General features: G+C 38.5%; 1 protein-coding gene across 17 annotated transcripts in view; it reads right to left on the bottom strand.

Moving 5' to 3' along the window:
- The window catches only part of ESRRG (estrogen related receptor gamma), a 403168-nt gene that overhangs the window by 11984 nt on the left and 375407 nt on the right, over positions 1 to 15777 (bottom strand). For all 17 annotated transcript variants that reach the window (XM_065834216.2, XM_065834226.2, XM_071805980.1 and 14 more), the window contains one exon: positions 1732 to 2001. In XM_065834216.2, coding sequence (XP_065690288.1) covers positions 1732 to 2001 — 270 coding nt within the window. The remainder of the gene's footprint in view (positions 1 to 1731; positions 2002 to 15777) is intronic.

The raw sequence follows: 15777 nt of genomic DNA, 5'->3' as shown, positions 1-15777 counted from the left end.
TTTTGGGGAGAAAAATAAAAAGGTGTAAGTGGTACTTGACATCATATTCTTATATTCTAGCCCTTTATCCTTTTCACCATGTAAACTATAGACCTATTTCTATTTCGGTCTTTTAATTAGATAATCAAAATAAATACAAACCACTTCTCAATTTAGACTCCTAATGCCAGATAACTTTCCTGCTCTGTTCATTAAGCACAACCAATTTTGAGAAAAATGCTTCTTGTGGGTGCAAAGCATCCTCAAGTGTCTATTTACAGTAGTCAAAAATTATAAATAAATCTTCAATTAAAAAATAATTTGGATCGCTGAGGAGCGTTTCCAGATTATTTTTTTTCTGGAAATAAGATAATATTCTAAAACTAAGGACAAAGTTAGTGGGGTGGAGAATATTTTACAAGGAAACTAATAAGCATTTTGGCTTTGCATGTTTTTGAATTATATTTCCAATTAAAAATGCAGAGTGCTAAATCACATTACAAAGACAAATAGGAAAGTACAACTTCATTGTTGAAAACAATTTCCCTCCTATCAATCTGAGGATTCATGCATCAATATTGTAGATGAACTGTTAATTACAAAATCAATTAAAAAATTATTTCTAAAAACAGTCACGCGTCCCGGCTCTCAGGGGGGCAATTTGGGCAGAAGGTCTCATCTCGCTAGGACCGCGCCAAATCACAAGTCGTCATCCACAAGTAAGCAAAAGCAATCTGGTTTTTCATTTTTCAGCGCGGCTGAGCCCAGCCTGAGATTGATCGTCACATATGGCCCCAGAAAACAAACTGTCAATACCTTGAATGCTGCAGAATTTGAACAAATAGCCGTCCGCCCATTCAAGCCACTCATTGCATCCCATTTAACAGATTTTATTGACAGTTTCCTTCTTGTAATTAAAGGGAAAACTACTGGCCAGCAACCAAGATAAAGTTCAAAGATAGGGTCAAAACAAAAGCAGATGGAGGGGCACGGTGTGACTGTCAATGGAACATAGCATCAGAGCATGTTATTGACATGCAGGTATCTAATGATCGGCACGTCATTAAAGAGGGATCTATCGTGAACTTTATGCAAATGCTAAAAGGGACTTAAGACCACAATAAAGCATTAAGGAGACACAAAAGGAAAAACAACAAAGCACAAACGATTTTTACTTATCTGACAGTATTCACTGCTTCAGCACTTTTAAATTCAAATGCAGCAAAAAAATTCTATCTGAGATTTTTAACCCTTGCTGCATAGGTAATAATTTTGGCAGAAGCATTCTCATCAATGCGGAGGATCCGTAAGGCAAGGTACGGTCCTTGAGAGATTAAATATGAATTCCCTCCCTCCTCCAGCACCCTGAATTCAACCTAGCAAATAAATCAGTATCTACTTTTAAAGAAAATTTATATAGCGTATTCTCATGCATCCTTTCTGTTTGTTTTAATTGCAATGATCAGACTTGCCTGGATTATGGAACAACACCTATATTCATTTGAAGGGATACTCGCCAAATCACACAATGCAGTATTCTTCACTCCCTTAGGAACATATTCCACAACCACTTAGAACCAGAAAGTTCTTCTTAATTTGAACTGCTTTGTTTGATCCCTTTCAGACTAAGTTCTGATTAGCAATTTCTTATTCTAAAACTCTGTTTAAAACAAGCATGCAGAAAGTATTATGTAGGAAAGAAATAAAAGTGACATATTAAAAATGTAGCAACCATCATGCCACTCTGCCAACCTGAATTAGCAAGTGCTATAGCTTTGAGGGTGACAAACTCTTCTTTCTCCAGCTTCATGCTCTTGTATTTCTTTACCAGCTGCAGTATGGCATTGTTAAGGTCAAGCAGGCCTGCCAATTTGGATTGGTCTTCATCCATAATATAATCTTCAGCATATACAAGCTCATCCTCAAAAGAAAGTGACCGGTATACAACACCAAGAATCAAAATCTCCATCCAAGCACTCTGCAGAAGGCTCATCTGGTCAGCTAGAGACAAAGTGGAGAATCCTGAAGAAGAAAAAAATACAGGAAAAATATAAAGCATGTTTGGATTTGTCAGAAATCTGGTCCTCTTTTTTATTTGTTTTAATAGTTTTAACATACTTTGTGATAAAACAAGTACATACTCTATTTTGTCCCTTCTGCTTTTGCTCCTCCCCTCCCCATCCTTTCTAATCAACACATAAAGTTCTAAAGAGCAGGCTCTTTCTGTAAGAATCATATTCATTTGGGGAGTATTACGGTGACAGTCTGTAATTTGTATGATGTCATCTTTGTTCTGAAATACTCACGCTTAGTTCTAAAACCTGATGCTGTGAAACGGCGATCAGATGACTCTGTTCATCATTACCATAAAGGAAGAAGGATCATTTCAGAGAGAAAAAAAACAAACAACAACCAATTTTTTAAAAAGGTAAGATTTGATGTTTCAATAGAATTAAAGTGATTATCACAAAGAGGAAAATTCTCTTTGAACTTTAACCCCAGGGGAAAGGGAAGTAACACCGACCCTTCTCAGAAAAGATATGATTTCTGTAATTGCTTCTGCCTCTACTACACTTGTTGAAATAACAGAGTGGCATATTAAAGTGCCAACTGAATAACAGCAGTCACACTGTCCTTTTCCTGAGGGCAAGCAAAAATTTAATAAATGCCTCTTAATGAATTTAACTTTTGCCTTTTTTTTTTTTTCCCCTGCCCCCTGCCGTCTTTCCTAATAGGATCAGATCTCTACTGTCTTACTTTTTCAGACTCTTGTTTACAGTACCTGTTAATTTATTATATCAAACTGCTAATATCCAAATCACATTAGGAGCTACAAAAAAATAGGGGAGAGGAAGCGATTTTCCTGGCCTGTTGGTGAAATGCAGTAGTTTGCCAGTTGGCACCATCAACCACAAGTACTTAATAAAATCATCAAAGGGGATTAGTCAAGCTTTTCTTAAAGGGTCTTAAGACATGTCTGAGGCTTTCATTTAGTTGTTTATGGAGCTGCTTACATGTCCTTTGACAGGGTTCCCGCTGTAAGAACATTCTTTCTGGTGTTCAATTATACTTAAATGCGTTTTTCTGTTTTGAAAGTCGGGAGTTGCAGTCAAGCAGGAATATATCATAAACTACCAAATCTGAAAGGCATCTACTCCCAACAAGATTTTCTCTATATGCACTAAGCGGCAAAACTAATACAATAAAGAAAGAAAACCTCACATCCAAACCACCAGGCATCCATAAAAAATGAAACATAAAACTGGCTGCATGTTCTCTCTCTCTGTTTCCCCCCCCTACTTATTTGTTTTCATTTTCTCTTAGTGTCTTTTGAGTCCTGTGATAGAACTGTATCTCTCTGCCTCCAAAAAACCCAACAAAACCTGAGCCAACAACAACAGGAAACCCTTGGAGAGGTGACAATGGAAAATAACACATCCACGATTAAAATAAATAAGAGGGAAATGGAGAAGAAATAATCATTTGAAAGGTTATAGGGAGGAATTCATGATTTCAATTAGCTTCCACATTTCTGTTCCTTCCGTCTTTCAAGAAGGAGTTTTTCTGCAGCAGCAGATGGACAGAGAACGTCGCCTGCAGCACCGTCCTGTGACAGCCCCATTCTCCCTCCCAGACACTGCTGTTAGTAAATAGATTTACACATTCTCCAATCTCCACACATCTTTCTGCCGAATAATTAAAAGCAGGATGATTAGTTTATTGAGTGGAAGGAGGAACTTTTTTATTGAGGTCCATCCACGATTTTATCAGGGCCAGCACTTTTACGGTTGTCATGAGGGTGCAGGCATCCAATTTTTCTTATCTGCCTGATTAATACAAACGCTGTTTCAGGACGCATTAATTAACAGATACAAATCTACGTTCTCATGGAAGGATCAATACAGAGAAGAAAAGAGGCATCAATGTGAATTTAGTGCTGATGATGGAGAAGGCACTCTATTGACATTTACGTGCATAGAAACTTTAAAGTTGCAGTGGAGCCCTTTTGTCCCTGTGATTTACAAATTAACAATTTTTCAGGTATAACAATGTTTCACACACTTCTGAAGAGTTTAATTAAGCAAAAAGCAATGAATCAGTTTTGATTAAAAAAAGTCTAACTTGCAATTTCTCTCTATTTTTTTTCCCCCTGAAAAGTCCTATCTTACTTTTTTTATTTACTTACCAATTTTAGTACAGTGTTTGTGGTTTTTTTTACTTTTATTTTATTTTAATTTTAAATAATGCTGTGTTTCAATAATACTTATTGTGTGCCACAGTCAAAGGAAATTACATATGCCCTGTGAGGGGGAAAAATGGAATGTTGCCTCTAATTTATTCTGCTGCACAGTTGAAAAATCTGTGTTCTGTTGCAGTAAATACACTGTTTCTATATGACACATTAAAAAAATCAAAATACATTTTTACATTATAGAAAAACTGGCAAATATAAACCACACTGTTCTGCTCCCCACTAAAAAAAGAATATGATTATTTTCTTCCTGATTGAAGTAACTTTCCCTTGAAAGCTTGCTCAGTGAAAGCACGTTTTAACTTTTGAAGGCATCCCTTGTGGGAATGTAAAGCTTTACCAAGTTGTAATTAATCTGTTTTTGTTTTGTTTTGGTATTTCAGAAAATGTGAAAGCATCCAGCATGTCTCTTGTACCACAGCAGTGCCCTTTTAATAGCTGTTCAGCAAGTCACAGTCAAAAGAGTAGATTACACAGGTACACGTATTTACATATAGAGATTTATTTTTAATCGTTTGGACGAGGTTATACTTATTTCATGCCAAACTGTGCTCTGATTTTCTGAGCTTTTGTTATTTGTTGAATCCTCTAGATCAGCCACATTCTGTGACAAGTGGACATGCTCTATTTTAAAATGTAACTATTAAAGAAAAAAAAGTCTCCAAATTAGATGTAAATTCACTTCCAGCTTTGTGGGCTGGGAGTAGCCTTCCCGGTCACAACTGTGAGCTCTTTCCAAACCTCCCTGAGATGCTGCATGACAGGGTGGTTTTGAACTTTGTCGTGCTTTGTGTGCCTCCTTAATCCTTCAGAGTCTCGCAGGTCATCGTTTTAAATGTAGAACTGCATAATGGCTTTCTAAAACACAATGTTGTGTACCTTTTTTCCCCTTAGCACGTGCCATATTGGTGACAACTTTGATCTCTTTCCATCTCCCTCCCCAAGTCAATGCCATTTAATGTATCTCAGGCATTTGCTAGCAGAATGACTCTGTACCTTGACCTGCAGTTAAATAGCATGTTTATCTGCGACACAGCGCACTCCAAATAAACCAGATGACAGTTTGCAATAACGTCATTTGGAAGGATTGAAAGGCTTCTCAAGAGTCAGGTACCCCTGAGGTAAGAAGCATGAAGGAAGCATGTTTTGTGCCAACCCTCCTGCCATCTTCTACTAGACACTCGTGTGCTTGACAATGATGCCATGGGCACTTGTCAAGATTTTTTTTTTTCCTTCTTTTTTTGCCTAGCAAACTGATGCACTTTGCAGTCAACTTACAAAAAAGGCTAAGCATTTGAAAGTGTGAAGGGCAAAAAATATCTGACGGCTAGTCTTCAAAAATACACTTTCATTTCAGAAAGCATAAATGTTTATTTCCTGAGCTGAGTGTTGACAGAAATAGGCTGCAGCGGAGGCATATGAATTTAACCCCTGGTAGGCATTCTTTTCAGTGTGGTTTTTATGTGGTTGCATGCAAGCATTGTAAATCTACAGGATGTCTCGTAACATCAGTTAACAATAGCATTGATTTGCTGGTTACAGATTTTCTGCCTTTTTTTCTTTCTTTCTCCTCCTTTCAGGGCCTGTAGTGTTTCTTCAGCTAAAAATAGGTATTTTTCTACAAACAGCGTCTCACACTAAAATTGTAATTATGCCGTAATGACTCACTGAGATCACCGAGTGTGGATTGAGAAAAGGTTGATTGAGCAACCGAACATATGCTTGGTGGTTTGTTTTTTTTTTTTGTTTTTTTTTCTTTTTTTTTTTTTTAAATTGTTTTGTTTGTGTTTGGGGTTTTTTTGTTGTTTGTTGGTGGTGGTGTTTTTTTTTTTTCCTTTTTTTTTTTTTTTCCTTTTGCATGCCAGTAAACCCAAAGCTCAAAGGAAGCAGAAATAAACAGGTTAAAAGGCCACAGCATTTGTATTACAGGAACAACCACCAGCGAGCTGACCGCGCTCCGCAGCGCTCAGCGCGCCACGCCAGCTCCAGACGCAGTTCGCGGTCTCTGAGACGGGGCTGCTTAAGCCACAGATCTTTTCAAATATCAGCACATGCACCACTTGCTCTCTATTTCACATTGCACACAGCTCCATGCTAAGCAGGGTAAATCTTTTATATTCCTGAAGACCCTTTCCTCTACTTCATTAAGATGGACTTCATGGACACTAACTCACTAGGGGCTGGAGTGAAGCAGCTGCAGATGGTCAAGTGCCAAAGTAAGATCTGTGCTTTGCACACAGCGCTCTGAGAACTATCGGACAAAAAAACCACAGTGGCTGGACTTATCCCTGCCACTATTGGCAGCCTTAAACATTCGATATGATGCCTAAATCAGGCTACTCGGACTCGAATCATAGTTTGTTTCACTTTGCAGGGAATTAACTTCCCTTCCTCTCTGTTAGGAGTTTAGTAATCCAAATATTTGATCAAACCAGGTATGAAATTGCTGGCAACTCTGGGAGTTGCTTGCTTTTTCTGATAATCACCCCCTGTTTATTTTACCAGTGATTTTTGTGATTGTTTTATGAGTAAAATATTCTTCTTCCTTGCTTTGGTTTGTACTTGAAGCATCTTCATTTACACTTTTTATAATCAAAGCTGTGCCTGACATGTTCACTAGTGTGTTGCAGATTCAATATATTTACACAATTGAAATATCAGAGTTGGATTTTTAAATTATTTACACTTAATTTTGATAGATGAACTTCCCTCTAAATGTTTTATGGGTACGGATGTTTCCAGCGCAATTTTCTTATTTCGAAAATGATGTTTAGTCACCCCACTGACAAAAGAACAAACAGACATTAAGCGCTTTTTAAAGACCTTTTCTTTCAGCCCAGATTACTTGATTTAGAGAGTGTGTGGCCTCATGGTTAAATGACAAACAGTGGGCCAAAGGCTTATTATCCTGGCTGCACCCAAGTAAAGAAACTCCACTTCATTTCCAGATCAGACTGAGGTCCGGCGCACTCCCGGGACGTACAGCTGTCACTCTGGCCTCCTCTCCCTCCCTGGCACCCACCCAGCGCTCACCCGCTTCCATCCTACAAGTTCAGCTGCCTTCCAGGGACGTAAACAAAGACCAGGGACGTTCCAACAGTGAAATTTCTGCTGGGCTACGTAATGTTTTCGAGACATGATCGTGGTATTTGCTGAAGGAAACCTTCATAGCCTGACTGCCACTTACTGTTACTCTCTCAGAAACGCAAGGAAGAGGAAGGCATGATTCATTTTTTTAGGGTACATCTAGAGCTGAATCTCCCACACAGATCTGGATTAACAGCTCGTTTAAATTATATTAATCCAAGAAAAAATGGATTTAATTGCATTTCAAAATACTCTGTAACCTACATCAAGACCCATAAACATTTCAGCGGTTATGAAAACTGTTAAACAGAAGGACAGTACTCTCACTAATCACCAAACATATTTCACAGATTATGGATGAAATTTGGTGAAAGCTGGAACAGAAAGAGATACAACTCATTATTTCAGAGTGAATTATTTCAGCTTTTCACTTTTTCCCTTCATACCCATTTGCTCATGGAGCCCTCGGTCAAAGGGCTAATAACCGCATGCGATGCCATAACAAGCTGAAATTTAAGTACAACTGAGAATTTTCATGTGGAAGGTGTCAGCTCACAAAACAAGAAGCACGGATATTTAGCCAAACTGGAAAATTGCAAATCAAGACTCAAAACTCCAACTAACCAGAAACACAGCCAAAGGCTCAGCTGACACTGTTTGCTGAATTCAGCTTCCAAGCTATTTAGAGCTGATGTGCTACCGTTAAAGTTACGTTCAGAAATTAGTTTCATTCAACAACTTTTGCACAGTAAAACCACTGCCTTTTCCAAGAGATGCTTTACCATGTAGCATCTCCTTCTGCCCCTATAGCAGGTCCGGCTGCAAAAGCAGCAGCGGGGCCGTGTTGTGACGGTTGGCTCCGTGCTTGGAGTAGTGACAGACATTTGTCAGCTGTGCGGATGCCAAGAGGGCAGGTCCGACTGCACACACAAAAGTAGGTGCCCAAGAATTACTCTGATTCAAGTACAAAAAGTAGAATGCATTTGGAGAGCTCTAGCACGTCTTCAGCCAAGCCTACGCACTTTCTTGGAGTTTACTTAAGTATGCTTGTATTCCTAAATCTTGCTGTCCAAATTCTTATAAAATATACATGTTTTTTTATATTTTCTAACATGAAAAAATGCCTGTCATAAGCACTTTTTCACTAACGCCTACCAGTATGATGGGAAATGCCACACAGAGCACTAAGAAACCCGGGGCTTTTATCACAACGCTACTTGCGTCTCACTGAAACAACAGCACAGAGACGGCACGGCAATAAAAATGCATTCACACTGCATGTCCCTCTCAATCCATTACGAACAATGGATTCTCACTAAGCAAATATTCGCTTGTCAGAAGTATTTGCAACACTGGATTCATTCAGCAGGACTAAGTAAGTGAAGTTCACAGCAATTTAAAGGCAGCAAATTAGACATTTACAAACAGTGAAGATGCTGCTTGTCTAGCATGACCTTTCACTCAAGCTATACAAAAGGTGTTAATGTAATTTAAATACCAGTTAGAAATATTTCTGGTTTCTCTTTTACCCTGTGAAACCTTACATGATAACACTAAACAGGAGCAATTTCAGCTTGTCATTTCTTCCCAGGGAAAGATGCATAACTCACTATAGTTCAAATTGATTTTAGTGCTTAAATCAGAGACACTCCTCTCTAAACACCCTAATATTTCTAGGCAGCTAGTTTTAAATTTCTTATTTCTAGTTAAAACACAAATTCTTGTGAGCTGCTTCTTCAGCAATAGTAATGGAAAGGAGCCAGAAAATGCGGCTGATTAGGAATGTCTCCCTACCTTCACATAACCACCTTCAGTTGCTAATGCTCTGAAGTGAAACATTAAAGAAAACTGGTGAGTCACCCATGCTTCAGGACAGATTTGGCGAGAACCCCATGTATGGAGTACTTTATAATGGCATTTCTGGAAACGTATAGTTTGAAGTACTGTACTCTTTATTCCCATTAATTTTCATTTCATACATTATTATTGTAGGATTCACTGAGAAAAAGGAAAATATAAAACAAAAGACTTAAACAAATTTATACTTGATTTTCCCTTTGGGCTAATTTTGCCACTGGAACTTCCACAATTTTAAACAGCTTTACTCCAAACTCATACCAACTTTTATATTAAAAAGGAGCCAGGTCAAACCCTCATATTTTGTTTTATCACTAGATGCTCTGAGAACTGAGGAAGACGTGATAATAGTAAACTTTTTTATTTTTCCCTGTATGTTAGACAGTTGGCACTCCTTGTGCATTACCTTCTCTGCAGTGAGCTTTCGAATTCTAAGATATGGACAATGAATAAGTATTAAAATTCAGACTAGCAATCCAATATGGCCCAATGCAGCTGTAGGTCTCCCTAAGGTCAGTGATATGAACATGCACATTCCTGAGTGCGATCTTTCTAATGCACTACATAGGTGATTTAATCTGATTATTTAAAGTTAACTCTCACAGTTCTTTGAATTGTTCAAACATGGTTTGGTTAGACTATAGGGTTTTTTTTGTCCTCTTACTGAAAATGGCAGAGGCAGATGACATGACATGGTGTGCTCCTAAAAACACCTTTGCTCCTAGACTTATAAAGTCTGTGTCTGTACAGCATTTTATATGGAATCTACTTCTTATAATATCTGACATATTTTGAGGTATCATCCGTGTGCCTAGACATTTGCATGGGAAAAAATGGAGTAGGATGATATTTATGACCCTCATTATTTTCTTTCACTGAGTCTATATAAAAACGACCAATCTTCTTTTCAACATAAATATTGATTTCACACAAATATTCCTTCAATTTGTTGTGGACATATGTATTTCAGTATGGGTATAGTAAAGCCAGATTTGTGGGTGAAAAAATAAAAACTACATTCTGTCATTAGTTAAGTGATTGTAGACCAAAACCAACAAGTATCATGAATAGGGCTGAATCTCTCTCAAAGTCCATTCCTGAAAATGGTAACACAGAAAGAGTCATCACTATACGTGCATTTCCTGCATGTGGTATGGCTTACCCTCAGCTAGCAGAAATGAAACTATAGTCACACATAATTAAACAAAGAGAGTCCACCATTTTCAGTTTTCGTGGGGTTTTTTTCTGTTGTTTTGGTTTTGTTCGTTTTTGTTGTTTGTTTGTTTGTTTAAATTTTTACTGAAGCAAATTAAAAACAAAACAAAAAAAGAACAAGAACTTAGGAGAGGAACCCAACCAAACCAAGAACAACGGTGTTAGTTCAGGCACTGCTCACTTCAGTCCTCGCATGCATCAGCTTCCCAACAACTGCACACACAGACCGGGAATATCAAGAAACGTAGATGCCAAGCTTCTTCAGCCTGGTGCACATTAGGCTTCGAAATCAAGTTTGTTGGATTATTTTATATAAGGGTTTGGCTTTTGTTTGTTTTCCTTCCACAGAAATGAGGGGTTTCTTGTGCATCTAATATGGGCTGCCTTTTAGTAATAACCTCTCTGGGTCTGCTTTGAGAGTGTTTTTCCTCAAAGGGTGCTGGGTCGTTGCTGTTTGCCTTTTGCTCCCCCGGGGAAGCCACCAGCCATTTCCTCCCCAAGGGCTGTGGCCATCCCTGCTCCCTCCAGCTTTCCATCAGGCAAAGTCAGGTTTCCAGGAATTCCCCAATCATGTTAATAATATGAATCCAATACTGGAATGTATTAGCATATGGAGACAAACATGCTTACAATCCAATCAATGTATCTGTGTTAACTCTGTGTGTGCTGAGCTAGCTAAAATGTCATTCCATAGCCAAAGCAAAAACTTTAAGTTACAAAATTTTGGGGTAAATACCTCCTTTCACACTCTGGCAGGAAAATGACAGCTCAGACCACTGTCCTACACATCTTCCTTCTTCACAGTTTTTAAAACTTTTCTAGTGGTTAGTTAATTTTCTTAATGTGCTGCAGATGCCAAAAAATTCAAATGATGTTTATAGTCCCCCTGGTTTGGGGGAAGAGAGTCACACATATTCTCCTATATGAATATGAAATTTCTAGTTTACCTAGTTGAGTATCTGTGTACCATTAAGATCATCTCCAGAGGCTGTGTCTTAAGTCTACAACAGTCCACGTACAGAAAAAAAAAAAAGGAGAGAGAAAAAAAGAAATAAAAAAAAAAAAAGGGAAGCTGCCTGATTCTAATGCACCTAATTAGCCATCGGCAGACTCTTAATTGCATACATTAGGATGATTCCATAGTGGAGATTAATTCTAAATATACCCAAGCAGCTGGTTAAGATGCCATGGATTACAGTGTGGACTGTACTTTTCCACTTAATTAGATATCAAAATTAAGCAGCAACAAGCATTTTGACATAACGGGGATCAAGCCGCCGCTTGGCATCCCAGAGCTGCACTAAAGTGACCGCTAAACAGAGCCGCACAGATGGAGAGATATTAAATGCCGCACTGGAAAGTAATTTCAAATAATAAAATATCAATATTTACATTTTAATTACCCCTACTGAGAGCCGCTCTGTCATTTTCACTATTGCCGACGCAGCAAGGGGTAGTGGAATGACATTGCGGCTCTGACTGCAATGACTATTTTGTTTCCATTAAAGAATGACAAGTGTTTTAGAGGCAGTGACACCCAGTGTGTGAACAAGAATGACAGCAGATCAGAAAATTCCTATTAAGGGAATAAATGACTCAACAAGAGAATTTACTTCAAGCAGCTAGCTCCTCCTTGAAGCACATAATCCCTTCTAAATTTTCTGCAGAAAGTTTATTATTAGAGGTGCCTCGGGGAAACCTTCGCTTCTCATAAAATATTTAGAACGACAGGACCTTACATGATGACTGGTCAATTTAAAAACAATAATATTCAATGCTCATCTTATCTAAGAGTTATATCGAGAGTTTGTATGAATCAGAATAGTTTGATGGAGGGAAAAAAAACATGTAGTGAAAAGGAGATTCCTTCCCATAAGAGCTGAAAGTTTTGATGGTGTGTGAACGGTAGGGTTATTTTTGCTGACTTTTCATCAGTTTTATTACCATTGGCGCAGTGATCACAATTTGCTGGCCTTCAGAATTGCACCCAGAGATGGATCACAACAGGTAATGTGCCCATGCATGGGTTCAGGCCTCCTGTTTCTCCCTGCCTATTCCTAGCACAGATCCGAAGACTTTTTCTTTCAGTATGTACATCAGAACCCCGTGAGACACCTTTGGAGCACCTTAGGAATCTAATTACTTCTGATCAGGTCTGAGGTCAATCTCATGGAAAATATCGTATTACATCTGACATGCTGCATTTACAAAGAAGAAAACGAAGGAAGAAAAATATCAAAACAGTAAAGAAAAAAAAAACTTCCTTGGGGATGTCTGTCAAACTGCAGAGATCTTCAAAGAATTTCAATGGCCTCAGACATGAGAAAATGCGTAGGTGAAAATCCTTGGTCAGTACACCCCAATATGCAGCTAAGTGACCCTCCTAAGACATGGCACGCATTTATTTAATAATGTGCAGAGCTCAACTTCTATAAATGTGACAAATGACTAGAACAGAACACGGGGGAAAAAAGGCATGAAAATTTTTACAGAACAGAAAAGGAACAGTTTTATGGCAGTGACGATTCCAAGAGTTTTAGAACTAGCTTTGACATTAAGAATTAGCAGTAAAGTACAAAAACGTTACTCTGACATTAGCTGCTTAACTAGTTGATAATCTTTTTCTGGTCTTTTTTCTTCACTTCTTTTTCTTTCTTTCCTTTTTTTTTTTTTTAGTACCCAGGAAGTACTTCTTAAGCATTCCTAATGCTTTTAGGACAAGGCACTTTCCCATTTCTCAGTCACTAGCACCTTTTAATTTCTGAAAGAGCCACGGTTGAAAATCTTAATTAATTGTTCCATACTGCTTCAGGATCATTATGCAATGTAATAAAGGCCGTGTAATTATGAAATTTTACAGCCATTACCAAGGCTGATGGCTCGTATTTCATCCTCAGCTGGACCCAATGGCTTTTAGCCACTCAGCTCCCCTTTGATGAACTACAGACAGATCTATCAGGCCCAAACAATATCCAGGCAAGGCAGCTATAATAGCTACCTACAGATGAAGCCATAGATAAAGATAAACTATAAATCTACACACAAATGCAGGCACATTGCCTCAGGATGACAGAGGGGAGAGGATGAGACACTTGGGAAAGCTGGCGGCTTGCAGAAAAGCAACCTTCTCCCCCTGTCTCTCTTATTCAGTTTGAAATTTGTTTGTTTTCTTAAATATGTAAAAGCCTTTTCACACTTCTCCAAACAAATGAAATATTTTTTAAAGACTGTGCATTTTTAAGTAGAAGGGAAGGGGTCACTTTATCCATCAATTAAATTTGACAAAGGGGATTACTATGGACAAATCAGCTCACCCTCCAAATGAAGAATCCTAGTCAACAAGTTGCAAATTCTATTTGTAAAAGTGAATCCGGGTCACTTGCCTATGAGATTGAAAAAGGCAAAATATCCCCAATTTCTAAATGCATTATCCTGACCAGATGCACAGAGGCGAAGTTAGATGATATGCTTTCACTGGAGGCAGCACCGGAGATGCAATTTCATGCAACATTGTCCTACATTATTTTATTTTCAATTTGACAATTAAAATAGTTTGAAAATTCAATGCGAATTAAAGGAACAAGGGGATTATATGTGATCTCGGTACCTGCATCACCAGAACGTACTTTACGGGGATGACCTCCGTCAATGCCCTCTTTAATTTAAGACAGAAGGCCTTCCAAGTATGTACTGTTAGTCCCTCCAGAACGAGACAAGGCTGGCTAAATGATCTCTAGGGTGAGAAAAAGAGATGGAGAGCTGCAGCCTCCTGACCAGCTCTGAAAGAGTCCAGGGAAGAGTGCGAAAACATTAGCTTGAAAACTGCATGTATTAGTACCCCTCCCAGCAGCCCAAGGTTAGTTGTGAAGCTGATGTCATGCTCATGGCTGAGGCTCAGAAGACAAGAAAAGTTAAAAGGAAAACATCAACAGTACCCTCTGATTTTCAATATTAATAGCAAAATGGCTCAGCCCTTTCCAAGGAAAGTATGACAGATTTAGAGGAGGTTCAGAGAAAGCAGAACAATGTACCTGAGGAAACACTTATGACAAAAGGCTCAGAAAGTAGGAATTGTTTTCTTTGAAGCAGTAATATATTGGAAAATGAAGTAAAGGTGTATCTACATTAATGGTATGAAAAACAGGTCTAAAGCTTCTATTCTCCCTGTCTTGTAACACAGACCAAGTGACATCCCAGTGAAACGCAGGAAATTAAAAATAGAAGGAAGGAGGGAAACCTCTTCATTCCAGTGGCGGTGGACTGGGCAACTCCTGGCCAAATGATGTCACTGAATCCAAGAAGGAGCTGATGCTTAACTGGAGAGGCAGAATAGCGACAGGTATAACACTATGAATCTAAATAAAAAGGACAAGAACTTTTTTATTCCTTATTTAGTCTACTCTCTAAGCATAAGGAATTACAAAAAGTTTTTGTGATGCTTCTGCCTACTATGGGGTCCACATCTCTTCCCCTGAGGCTGATCACTGCTGAAGATTGCAGATTATATGGTCATGACCTAGCATTCAGTTCCTAGGTTCCTAAAATCTGAGGCCTCAGTATTTGAGCTGACTTTGAGATGTTTGGAGTCTACTCCTACCATTAGAGTCCAAAATGGAAGAGCTTAGAGAGATGTGCCCCAGGCAAAGAATTTCAAAATCACAGCAAGTTCTCGCTCTGGAGCCGCTTCTGTAGACAGATGAAAATAATGGATATAGAAGAGCCACAGTATTATCATATACATTAAAGCAGCCAGGTATACATATAAGCACATGTTTGCATAGGCCAGTGTACACATGTGTTTCTATTAAGCAAACTCAGGGTATTCTAAAAGCTACCAAAATGAATAACGATCACCTGCTCATTAACTTGTTTTCTTTGCTTATTAAAGATGGGGGAGGAGTGGGGTAGTATAAAAAACTGTCTTGCTGAAGGACAACATTATAACGTAATCGCCGAGGCCGGATCATAGAGGTATTTCCTGAAACAGGGAACAGAGTCACAAAGGGTCGCTGGTCAACAAAGCTGTAAGTGAAGCCAGGCAAGGGAATGTGTGATTCGGGTCCTTCCAGCACAATGCTGGGGATGCTTGATATACGGTCTTTTAAGGACCAGTATCTGCTGTTAACATGCTTTATTGAAACAGCACGTATAGGGGGTAATTCACTGTACATGGTGTGAATTGATCTATTCCTTGCAGTGTATGTGGAAGCATCATAAACATTCTTAATGGGAAAAAAAAATCACCAAACCAAAAGGTTTAAGCATATACATTACATTAGAACAACTAAAATACTAGACCATACAGATACTGCTAGACTCTGAATCCTGGACAGCATTTCAAATTGCCTTCTTATGCTGTAGTAAGTTACCAGAATTCAGTATGAAGA

Source organism: Patagioenas fasciata, chromosome 3, assembly GCF_037038585.1.
Source record: "Patagioenas fasciata isolate bPatFas1 chromosome 3, bPatFas1.hap1, whole genome shotgun sequence".
NCBI classification, from domain to species: domain Eukaryota; kingdom Metazoa; phylum Chordata; class Aves; order Columbiformes; family Columbidae; genus Patagioenas; species Patagioenas fasciata.
The sequence above is the reverse complement of the archived record's forward strand: the minus strand, read 5'-3'. Positions and strand labels throughout refer to the sequence as shown.